The sequence below is a fragment of the Lepisosteus oculatus genome, chromosome 3 (assembly GCF_040954835.1).
Source record: "Lepisosteus oculatus isolate fLepOcu1 chromosome 3, fLepOcu1.hap2, whole genome shotgun sequence".
NCBI lineage: Eukaryota > Metazoa > Chordata > Actinopteri > Semionotiformes > Lepisosteidae > Lepisosteus > Lepisosteus oculatus.
This window is the reverse complement of record NC_090698.1, coordinates 8,133,705-8,145,946: the sequence shown is the minus strand read 5'-3', so window position 1 is coordinate 8,145,946 and position 12,242 is coordinate 8,133,705. Positions and strand designations below refer to the sequence as shown.

Genomic DNA, 12,242 nt, shown 5'->3' with positions numbered 1-12,242 from the left:
ACTCCGATGCATTTTTTCCAGTCAATGCCATTCTCTTCAATAAATTCATTCAGAAGCTGAAATACGTGCTCTCCTGTAGTTCTTGATGGTAGCGGCTTGCAGAACAGAAAGTCCTCATGCGACATGCCCTCAAACTCATATCTAACGTAAACAAGCAAATTTGCCAAATTGACGACATCTACAGACTCATCTAATTGCAGTGAAAAGAATCTGCTCATCTTAACGCGCTCTATCAGCGTACTTTTGACATCATCTGCCATATCAATAATTCTGCGAGTGACTGTGTCATTCGAAAGGGCCACCAGGTCGAGCTGTTTAGCAACTTTTTCTCCACACATAATAAGTATCAGCTCTTTTACCAATGGTAAACAAAGTTCATCACCGATAGTGTGGGGCTTACCTGCTTTAGCGATCCGCAAGCTTGAGTAGTAAGATGCTTCTTGGGCTTTGGAAATTGGAGTGGCACTGTTTGTTATGCTGGACTTGTGCTGCTTCAGATCTTTAAGTTTCCTTTGAAAAAAATCAACAGGCTTATCCTTCAAGAGCGCATGCTTCATAGTAAAGTGCTGGCTTCATGCTTTTATTGCTGAGAATCTCACAGCACACGACACACTGTGGTCTTGGGTCTTCCTCTGTCCCGGTGTAAGTAAATCCCAAATTTAGATCATTTGGATCGTACCGCCTTGTAGCCATCTTCCGACGCTTGCTAACACTAGCAGGTTCAGCAGCAGAGTTTGTCGGTGGCCGATGTATAATCCTCCTCAATCTCAACAGGTGTGCATGATCTGTCGGAGCTGGCCTCATTACTCTTGGTGTCTATTCCTTTCAGCCAGGACATAATACTTGATTTTTGCGAGGTATTCATTTTCAATCAATCGTTGACGAATGTGGCGCTGTTGGAGAAATAATTCCCATTTCCCCTTTAAAGGCAGTCGGAAGTCCATCTCAGAAGTTTTTCTTTCAAGCGCATGGATGCGAAACAGAGAAACTTGATGTATTTTTCTCAAACTAACCCAGAACAATTCTTATATATTTTTCTGTTATGTATCACGCTTTCCCATGCTTACAAGATTGGCGTGTTCCAAGATCACGCACGTTCTCCTACCTCCCTATTCGGTGGAGATAGCTTTTTTTAAATACAATTGGTCACTTACTTCATAGCATGCATTCCTATAGAGAGGTATGGAATTACATCATAACTCTGTGTCCACTTAAATATTAGCGGAGCGCTGTACCGAAGTACGTAGGCTGCGTATTGGACACGTATTAAAATAGAAAATATGAAAACCCGTCCCGATTTTTCAGCGCACACAACACAGTTCCAGGGTCATATGGCTTACCACCTGGCGGCACGTACCAGAGTTTGAGAACCACTGTTCTAGCTGATAGAGTGTCCTGATAAGGAGCAACTCCCAATTCCTGATATTCTCCAGCAAACTTAATAACTGTTCATCTCTGGCGCCTTAAAGTCTGAGATTTCAAGACAGAGTCTGATTCAAAGTTGGTTTACGACCCTAAGGGCATGGTTACTCATCAGCCAATCAGGAACTGGTAGGGCAGGTTAACCTCACGTGGATCTCTGATGCCCATGAAACGTTGAACCAATGAACAACCTGCAGTTCCTCTAGGTAAAAAGAGGCAACACGGAGCCCCTGGGGAACGGTTTGCAGGGCAGAACAGTTGGGGAAGCGCAGGAGATTCTCGCAGCGCGCCTGCTGGACATTCAGCCTCAGGGCTCCACCTGAGCATCCTCAGACTCAGCCTGGACCACCACGTAACGGCCAGTGTGTCCGAGTGCAGGACTTTCCTTTGCTCTAAGAGTCGAGGACGGAGGTTGCCAGCGTGTAACCAAAGGATCCACCCGAAGTTAGCATCAGCAGCAAGCCTCGTGGACAGCTGAATCACTATTCAGAACTAGCGCTTCATCAGGCACGGACCGGTCTTCTTCCTGACCTGCTGGGACCCGCAGTCATTTTTCTCCTGTGCACAAACTCTGCTAGTAAGCCTGAACTAACTAGCCGGACTTCAGAGAGCCCACTGCTAGAGCATCTCAGTAGAAATCTTTCCCACCACGTCGCAAGCAGCACCACTGCCTGGCACAGAGCCAGAGAGCGCTGATTGGCACAGCAACCAGCCTGCCACTGCTTCTTTGTGTCTGCGGGAGATCTGCATCCCCACAGATTGGATGGATACATGGAATCATGGACTCCATCAAATACCAGGAGATTTTAGGTCAAAATGTGGCTGCTCTGCCAGGAGGCTAAGACTGGGTAGTGGTTGGATCTTCCAGCAGGACAATGATCCAAACCCACACAGAAATGGTTCACTGACCAAAGTAAATCCCAAATTTAGATCATTTGGATCGTACCGCCTTGTAGCCATCTTCCGACGCTTGCTAACACTAGCAGGTTCAGCAGCAGAGTTTGTCGGTGGCCGATGTATAATCCTCCGCAATCTCAACAGGTGTGCATGATCTGTCGGAGTTGGCCTCATTACTCTTGGTGTCTATTCCTTTCAGCCAGGACATAATACTTGATTTTTGCGAGGTATTCATTTTCAATCAATCGTTGACGAATGTGGCTCTGTTGGAGAAATATTTCCCATTTCCCCTTTAAAGGCAGTCAGAAGTCCATCTCAGAAGTTTTTCTTTCAAGCGCATGGATGCGAAACAGAGATACTTGGTGTATTTTTCTCAAACTAACCCAGAACAGTTCTTATATATCATGGAATCATGGACTCCATCAAATACCAGGAGAGTTTAGGTCAAAATGTGGCTGCTCTGCCAGGAGGCTAAGACTGGGTAGTGGTTGGATCTTCCAGCAGGACAATGATCCAAACCCACACAGACATGGTTCACTGACCACAGAATCAAGCTGTGGGGTGAGCTGAAGAGGAGAGTCCACAAGCGAGGATCTCAGATCCCTTTATACAGTATGTGTTCTCCCACCTCATCCAGCATTATAAGAGAAGACTCAGTGCTGTTATCTTGGCAAAGGGAGGGGTGCCAATAATTGTGACACGTGTGTTTTTGAGAAAAATGTTTGTTTTTTAAAAGGATTGTTTTTCTTTGAACAATTTTACCTCACCGAAAGGTTCGATTTCTCTCATATTTTCAGTGTAAGATCAAGCTGATGAATAACAAAGACATTTTTCATAGCCTTTTTGGCTCATCTTTACCAAGGGTGCCAATAATTCTGGAGGACACAGTACATGCTCAAGCAGATATCTGAAAGAAAATCAAAACTGGAAATGTGACGCATGATTGACATCGAAGAGCTCTTGAAAACCACTTTTTCAACACCTTCCCTTGGTTTTTCGTAGAAGCAGTGCTGATTTAAAACTATGTAGTCAGGAAGACGCACTATTACAGCAGGAACATAGCATGGAAACATGAAACAGTAAAGCTAGGCATACGTCTGTAACACCCCCACTGTATCAGAAATGCATTGTTTTATTGATACATTAAAAAAAAACAACACTACCTTCCAATGGCTCATCTTTACCAAGGGTGCCAATAATTCTGGAGGACACAGTACATGCTCAAGCAGATATCTGAAAGAAAATCAAAACTGGAAATGTGACGCATGATTGACATCGAAGAGCTCTTGAAAACCACTTTTTCAACACCTTCCCTTGGTTTTTCGTAGAAGCAATTCAGGCTGGACTCAGGCTGCTGTCTGAGTCCAAGGTTGTACTCCCTATTTACTCACGACTGCACAGCAAGACACAGCAATAACCGCATCATTAAGTTTGCCGATGACACCACTATAATAGGACTGATCAGTGATGATGACGAGTCCACTTACAGGGATGAAGTTGTACAGCTGCTTAGGTGGTGTCATAGCAATAACCTGGACTTGAACATAAAGAAAACGAAAGAGCTAATAGTGGACTTTCGGAGACACAGGCCACACACTCACAGCCCACTCAGTATTGATGGAACGGAAGTGGAAACAGTCACCAGCTTTAGGTTTTTGGGAATTCACATCTCTAAAGATCTAACCTGGACTGTGAACACTGACTCTATCATGAAGAAGGCTCAGCAGCGCCTTTATTTCTTGAGGTGCCTCAAGCGATGGGGGATGCCAACACATGTGTTGGTGAACTTCTACCGCTGCACTATCGAGAGCGTCCTCACCAACGGGATCACCGTGTGGTATGGCAACACCTCTTCGCGAGAAAGAAAGGCACTGCAGAGAATGGTCAATATGGCCCAGAAGATCATCGGCTGCGGTCTCACCGAGATTAAACAGCTCTATGAGGACCGCTGCCGTGGTAGAATTCTGGCCATCACAGAGGACAGTCACCACCCCGGGCATGAGCTCTTCACCCCACTGCCCTCAGGCAAGTGATATAAGAGCATACGGACACTTACCACTAGATTCTTCAATAGCTTCTATCCACAAGCAGTGAGACTGGCGAACACATTTAGCCATCCCCCTCGGACCACACCTACACCATCACCATCTACCTCATTGTAATTTATTAATTGTACGTCTCCAGTCATTGTTTACACGTCTGTATTGTTTACAGTCAAACTGTCTGCATGTTTACTTGCACATTGTCTATTGTTTGTTTGTACATTGTCTTGATGCACTGTTTGCACTTTGTTTTGTTTTTTACACTTGTTTTATAATCGAGAGACTTTCTGTAAGTAAGAATTCCATTGTACCAGTACCGGTTACATATGGCAATAAAGTTCAAGTTCAGTTCAAGTTCAAGTTCAATATTCACTGCAATAGACTGGTGTCCCATCCTGGGTGTACCCCACTTTGGGCCTGTTGCTTGCTGGGATAGGCTTCAGCTTCCCTTGCAACATTGTACAGGATAAAAATGTTAGAAAATCTATAGATGTATTACACAATTCCTATGACGCTACCCATGTTTCTTTTGGGTGTAAAATACAGGCTTAAGCAAGAAAAATGGGCGATGCACAGTTGAGTTTCACAAGAAAAACTAATAATTAGTAGGATTTGTCAACAGCTCGTCTACATGAAAGAACTTGAAAGCACTGAGCCCAACAGAAAGTGGAGACCAGCCGGTTCCTAAGCCGACACACAGTGGACCATCAGACGTGCGGGGGGGAGTTAGTCCGGCCGTTCACCGTGACAGCACGTACAGTATTTGGACGGTGGGGTGAAAATGGAGAGCTTGCAAACTCCTCCAGAAGAAACCCCACCACGAATCGAACCCAGAACCCCAGAGCTTCAGGAAAGCAGTGCTAACAGAGAAGCATGCGTGCAGCCCTAATGTAAAGAGCAGCAACGCCAGGCGCCTCTTTCACTCCTGAATCGGAAGGTGTGAGAACAGTTGTCTGCGCTCCGCGCGCGTCTGACATGTTCGCTGGGACAAAGCGTGTCTGCACTGCACACAGATCCGGAGAAGGAAATATCACGACGAGTTTCTCCCTTTCTCCGTTTTAGGCTTTTAATTCTTGAAATCGTTCACCCAGCGCTTTTCCTCCAGATTGATCGGCGAAGCAGAAGAACATTCGAACGAAAATAAAGAAGGAGTTTTATCATTTACAAGACTGTAACTATACAATGGTCATTTTGACAGAAGGAGATATTCACAGTTTCAATTCTATAATAATCTTAGAATTGATGTGAATTCAGACGTTTCGGGACTAGATCTTTTCTTATTCATTTTGTACATCTTGTCAGAAACAACAGCTGTAACAGGAAATATTAGATACCGTGGCCGCAAAATATAGCGAAGATCCTAGTTTATAATATTCATTGTAAACAATCAGCAGTCTGCTCAAGAGAAATGAGTCTCCGCGATCTTCCTCCGGTTTAACTACACTGGCTTTTCCACGGGGTGGATTCCATATCCTGTCCTCCTGCGTGTGAGCTGACCGTGTTCGGGTCCTCGTGAAAATCTTCACTCCACGAACCTGAACGTCATCACGTGCGAAAGTCTCGGTGGCTTTAAAAGGAAGGAGCTCGCAAACGGCAGGTATCGTGGTTTTGCGAGTTGTTTTCATTTCAAGATGTGGTTTTCTAGTGGTCTCGCCTTTCGGCTGTTGACCTTGCTGTTCCTCGCAGTTCTGTGTGATGCTGCGCAATGGCGCGCCCGCGCTAACGTCCAATCCGGCATCAGGCGCAAGGGGGTCGCCTTTCTGGACTCGCCTCTGCTGCCACGGCAGCAGAAGCAGCAGGTTATCCGGGCTGTGTCGGCGCAGTGCGGGGAGAGTACGATCGTGGTGCAGGTCAAGACAGACCTGTTCGGCACCGGGCAGCTGATCAACGCTTCGGATCTCAGCCTGGGAGACTGTGCGGTCACCCGGCAGGACACCGCGGCGCAGCTCCTGATCTTCGAGGCTGAGCTGCAGGCGTGTCGCAGTGTGCTGAGTGTAAGTGGTTCTGCCGTTGGGCAGCTTCGGGTTCTCGGCAGTTGGGTGACTGGATCTGTGATCTGTCTAGACCGTGGACGAGCAACTGGTGTACAGCTTCTCTCTCAACTACACCCCGAAGCCGCTGGCCAACACCCCCATAGTGAGAACGAATGGCGCCGTTGTGGGTATCGAGTGTCAGTACATGAGGTGAGTCCTGGAGGAGCAGCAGGGCTGCCTGCCTGGAGCTTGACTCCCTGCTGACACCTGCCTCCTGTGTGCTAGGCTCCACAATGTGAGCAGCAATGCCCTGAAGCCCACCTGGGTCCCCTACACCTCCACCAAGTCTGCTGAGGATCTGCTGGACTTCTCCCTGAGCCTCATGAGTGGTAGGTCTCCCCTGAGATGAAGCACGGTGTGACTGTACAGCCAGTGCAGTTGGATCGATGGGATCTGTGCTTGAGATTGGGGTTCCCTTCCCATCCAGATGACTGGCGCTCCCAGAGGTCCTCCAATGTGTTCTACCTGGGGGACGTCCTGAACATCGAAGCCTCCGTCACCCAGGCCAACCACCAGCCCCTTCGGCTCTTTGTGGACAGCTGCGTGGCCACCTTGGTCCCTGACCAGACCTCCACCCCCAGCTACTCCTTCATTGAGAACAAAGGGTGGGTGTGACCTCGGGTGGCTTGAGCTAGTGAATACTGCCTGCCGTCTCTCCAGTTCTACACTGCCTTCTCTCCTTTCAGGTGCCTGACTGACGCCAAATCCACAGGCTCCAGCTCGCAGTTCATGCCAAGAACCCAGGACACCAAGCTGCAGATGAAGCTGGATGCCTTCAGGTTCTATCAGGATGCCAGGAGCTCAGTGAGTACTTGATCCTTCTGCTTTTATGGGTTTGTGAAGGTTGTGGAACAGCATTTCCATTACAAGCCCCAGATGGAGGCCTGGGTGTAGCTTGATCCACTCGTGCTCTTGGCAGATCTACATCACCTGCCACCTGAAGGTGACTCCTGCTTCCCAGAGTGTGGACTCCCTGAACAAGGACTGCTACACTGAGGGCAGCAGGTCAGTGAGGAGGCAGGGGGCTGCTGTGTCCTGCTGGTGCTCAGGTGAGGGAGCTGCTCTGACCCTGTGTCCCTGCTGTAGGTGGAGATCAGTGGATGGGAGTGACGAGGTCTGCAGCTGCTGTGACTCGAGCTGTGTGCCAAGTGTACGATCCAGGTATTGGGGTGGCAGGAGCAGGAGGGACCTGGCTTCTACAGGGGGTAAGGCACCCTTGCTCTGCCGCTCATGGCATGGATCTCCTCGGGAAAGTGGGGGTCAAGCAGTGTGGTCTACAGCCAGGCTTGTCCTGCTCTTGTTGCAGCTCCTGAGTGGGAAGCTGATGCCACTGTTGGTCCCGTGTTTGTGCTGCAAGAGCAGGTTGCTGAGAGGCCAGTGGAGGCAGAAGGCCAGAGCTCCCAGCTAAGAGCAGAGGAGGGCAAGTCCACAGGTACTGGCAGGAGGTGCTGTCGTGTCGGCTGGCCCCTCTCTGTGGCAGTGCCCACTTGCTGAGGCTCCTCTGTGCTTTCTTTCCAGGCCTGCCTGTGGAGGCTGTGATCCTGGCTGGTGTGGTGACTGCGGTGGGGCTGGTCTGTGCTGCTCTGCTGGGGACAGTCCTGCGCAGGAGGAAGCAACACAAACCCATGAACTGACTTGATGTGAATGAGCAATAAACTGGTTGCAAAGGGTCTCTTGTCATGAGCTGCTTCTTGCTGTGCTGGAGGGGGGATCTGTATGGGTTGGGTATGAATGCTGTGCTGTCTGAGGCTATGGCCACTCTTCTTACAGCTCCTCCAGCAGACTCTACCTGCGGTTTGGAAGAACACCAGCTGTTCCTGTGGGAGTCTCAGGCTTGTTCCTTAGTATCTGCTCAATGGCAGAAGAGCAGGGACATCAAATCGGGGGGAACAACAGCTGCCCTTTCAAGCTTGCCTGGAGGAGAGTCCCACTAGTGCAGGAGCACTTGTGCCATCTCCACCTTAGCCTTGGAGAGAGGATTTTAGGGCTGTTCATCTATTGAGGAGAAGATGTTGAACATACACCTTAGATGCACAAATGTGGTCCTTATTTCATCTAGAATGAAATTCTAATGTATATGATCATTATACATAAATGGTTGGAGATCTAGCATACAGATCCCTTTATTGGACATCAAAGGTGGGTGTAAAGACCCAGCCGAGAGCGTTTCAGTATTTTTACGTATAGCCGTATTTTCCCTGTACCGTGTATGTACGTATATTGGACGAATCCATGTCCCTTTGGGCAGTAGAACATGGGATTAAAATGTAGGAATTTCTGTGAAACTACATGGGGACGCTAGGGACCGAGATTCTCGTCTGTGCTGGTAGCGATTGTTCCTGCCCTTCCCAGGAGCAGTAGCATTTTACTCACAAACGGGTATCGTATTATCCAGCTTCATACCGGTCACAAGGAAACGAATGTTTCTTTCACAAGGGGAGAGACCCGGTATTCTAGCGGTTTTGTCGACCCAGTCTTCCCCCGGGGTTTCAGCACAAAACGCTGAACTCGCGGCTTTAACCTTCTCCGCTGGCCGGGAGAGTCGCCTGGCCCCTGTCACAGCCGCCGCGTGTTTTTCTAGCGCTCTTTCAAGAAAACATTCGCGCCAAACCAGTGGACGAATTCATGTTGAAATATTCTTACATCTCACTTTTCTGCTCGTTGGGGAGAGTAACAACGATGTTTAGTAATACAGCGCAAAAACGCAGTATAATGTACTCTGCGTCTTTTCTGTTCAAATTCAAATGAACGTTAATAAGTTAAACGCCTGGCCTAAAACATTATCAATTGACGATTATAAATGAATTATAGAAATAAAGGTAGAGCCAAATCGATCATTTAGGAGAAGTCCTCATTGATTGCAAAAGTTATGATGTCCTCATTTTTTCCTCAGATGTTAAGACTTTTGTTAAAATGAAAAAAAAACTTTTAAAAATAGGGCTATATTTTTTTTCCTTGTTTGCCAATATGGAAGAGAAAGAGCATCCCTGCAAGTGTTTAAAAGTTTACTAAGAAGATTAATCAAAATTAGAGTTTAAATTGATTTTTGATTAGAAAAAGTAATAAAGATTCATTACTTTGGAGGCATGTGTCGAGTGTCGATGTTCGTCCCCACGTCCTCTTTCTTGAAAAACAAAATATGGTTACCCTAACAGACGCCATAAATTAGTTTTGAGTCAGATACATTAGTCTAACCCGCATGATATCTAATCTGCAATGCCAGAGTCTACGCGAAAAAGGGGAAAACAGAACAACATTTCAAAACTGCACACTCTCCCGCTAATAGCGAGTTAGCTAAAAGCAAAAAGAAAAGTGGAAAAACAAAAATCTCAGCTAGCGGCAGTCGGATTTCACGAGGCCTAATACAAAAGGGAAAGCGGCAATCATCGCTACGTCTGGCTAAACACAACAAGTCATTCAGGGATCGAGACGAGGTCATCACTAAAAGAAGCAATAGACGCCACACATATTTAGTTTTGAGTCGGAGACCTAGGTCTAACGCGCGTGATAGCTCGTTCCAGTCGAACAGGACGCTCCGTGATTAATCAGCTGAGTCTGACGACCCTCTGAGTGTCCGAAATCCTCGTGCGCGCGCTCCGGCCCTACAGCCCTCCAATCGCCGCCCTCAGCCGATCAGGGCGCAGCGAGTATTTCAGGAGCTGAGCGCCGCTTGTTTGCAGTTCCTCGGCGAGTTTCACGGTGGAGAAGTTCATGATCAGAGGGAGGATGGGGTTGTACAGTGTGTTGTTTTTGCTGGTGTTGGATTGGTCTGTAGCTCAGGTTCAGAAGTGCCTGGTTAATGACGGTGATAAGATAGCATGTGGTAACTTGACTATCGGTAAAAGCGACTGTGAAGCTAAAAATTGCTGCTTTGATGTGACCAGCCAAAATCGCTGTTACTATGGGAATGAAGGTGGGTTTTGGGATCTTGAGCGTCTTCTATGATGAGCTTAACAGGCTTGGTTTACCAGCTCTTGCTTTCCTCCAGTGACTGTCCAGTGCACCAGGGATGGCCAGTTTGTGGTGGTCGTGTCCAAGAATGCCACCAGCCCTCAGCTGAGCCTGGGTTCAGTCAGCCTGCAGGGGGGCAGGAGTCCCCCCTGTGGCCCTGTTAGCACCACTGCTGGCTTTGCCATGTTCCAGTTCCCAGTCAGTGCCTGTGGCACCAGCATGAAGGTGAGGGGCTTGATCCTTCAGCTGAGGATGTTGTTCCTGTGGTGATTCCTGACCTTGTTCATGTGTCCTTCCTCCAGACTGAAGGTGGTGCTGTGGTGTATGAGAACATGATGTCCTCAACATTTATTGTGATTGGGGGACCTGCTGGCTCCATCACAAGGGACAGTTTCTACAAGTGAGTGAGCAGCTGCTGCTTCCCACAGTGCTCTGGTCTTGCTGGATCCCATGACTGCCTGCTTCTCTCTCCAGGCTGTTCTTCCAGTGCAGGTATGCAGACGATGACCTTGTTCCAGTGCGGGCTGTGGTCTACACAGTCTCCCCACCCCTTCCGGCAGTGTCTCCAGGACCTCTCCGTGTGGAGCTCAGGATTGCCAGAGGTAGCTGTCGGGCCTTGGGCTGTGTGAGCCGAGTGTGTGGGGCTTCTGCTGAACCCCGCTGCTGCTCTTCTCCTCAGGAGAGCTGTATGACTCCTACTACAGTGACCTGGACTACCCTGTGACCAAGGTGCTGCGGGATCCTGTGTATGTGGAGGTCCACATCTTGAACAGGACTGACCCCAACATTGTCCTGACCCTGGGGGACTGCTGGGCCACTTCCACTCCCAGTCCTCTCAGCCAGCCCAGCTGGAGCCTTCTGGTTGCTGGGTAACCTGACCCCTGTGGCTCAGACTGGCTTGTCTCGGTAGTGTCCCCTTGTGGCAGGGCTCACCCTCCCTGTTGCTGTCCTTGCAGGTGTCCCTATGGAGGTGACAACTACCAGACCACCTTGATCCCCGTGGGTGGCCCCTCAGGGCTGCTGTACCCAACGCACTACCAGCGCTTCATGATTCAGATGTTCACTTTTGTGGATCCTGCCTCTCAGGTTCCTCTGAAGGAGAAGGTAGGGAGCAGCTTGTGGGGAAGGAGGTGGTGGCTGGTCCTGGGCTGTGCAGTGACCCTTGCTGTACTCTCTCCAGGTGTTCATCCACTGTAGTGCAGCAGTGTGCCAGCCGACCGCTACTGACAGCTGTGTGCCCACCTGTGGCAGGAGGAGTGAGTTCTCTGGGGACAGGGCGGTTGTGCGCCAGTCAGCTGTGTGTATCCTTTCCTGATGCTGTTGTCCTGTCCTCTTGCAGGAAGAGCTGTTGCTCGAGTGGCAGAGGACTCCTCCAGAGAAACTGTGCTGGTGTCCAGTGGGGAAGTGATCCTGGTTGGATCTGAGCTTCCAGCTCTGGGTCAGCTGGATTCCCATCCTGAAGGTGAGGGAGGGGGATGGAGGCTGAGTGTCTGATCCTGTTCCCTGTGTCTGACCCCTCACTAAAGCTCTTCTCTCCACAGCACCCCGGTTCCTGAGCTATGGGCTGCTGGTAGTAGCTGCCTCCACTGTGCTTGTGGTCTGTTCTCTGGTATTGGTGGCTGTGTGGAGATCTAGACCTCACATCCAGAATACCAAGCCTAATCTGGAGTATGAATAAAGGCCTTGTTCTGAACTCCCTTGTGTACTGTCTTGTATGCTTCCCTCTTCTGTCAGCATTAAGTGCTGTAGTTCAGTGTCTGTGAAGATGTCCCTGTAAGCCTCTTCAATGGCCGTGCTTTTCCGTCTTTCATAGACAAGTACTTGCACTAGTTCTTGGCCACTGCTTTTTCTTGGAGTCTGTGGTCTTAATGATATTCCTTCGACTGGCCTGGATTCT

The 12,242-nt window shown here is 48.9% G+C and overlaps 2 protein-coding genes across 2 annotated transcripts; both read left to right on the top strand.

Moving 5' to 3' along the window:
• The first annotated feature begins 5,992 nt into the window (after positions 1-5,992).
• LOC138237760 (zona pellucida sperm-binding protein 3-like) lies at positions 5,993-8,028 on the top strand. Its single transcript, XM_069187604.1, has 8 exons — positions 5,993-6,355; positions 6,426-6,544; positions 6,620-6,723; positions 6,822-6,999; positions 7,081-7,198; positions 7,314-7,443; positions 7,701-7,826; positions 7,913-8,028. Exons 1-8 carry the CDS (start codon positions 5,993-5,995, stop codon positions 8,026-8,028), a joined length of 1,254 nt encoding a protein of 417 aa, XP_069043705.1.
• Positions 8,029-10,059: 2,031 nt separating this feature from the next.
• On the top strand, positions 10,060-12,038 carry LOC138237759 (zona pellucida sperm-binding protein 4-like). Its single transcript, XM_069187603.1, has 7 exons — positions 10,060-10,307; positions 10,383-10,576; positions 11,000-11,214; positions 11,302-11,449; positions 11,526-11,601; positions 11,685-11,807; positions 11,887-12,038. The coding sequence occupies exons 1-7, from the start codon at positions 10,106-10,108 to the stop codon at positions 12,021-12,023; spliced, it is 1,095 nt and encodes a 364-aa protein (XP_069043704.1). The 5' UTR covers positions 10,060-10,105; the 3' UTR covers positions 12,024-12,038.
• The last annotated feature ends 204 nt before the right edge of the window (positions 12,039-12,242 follow it).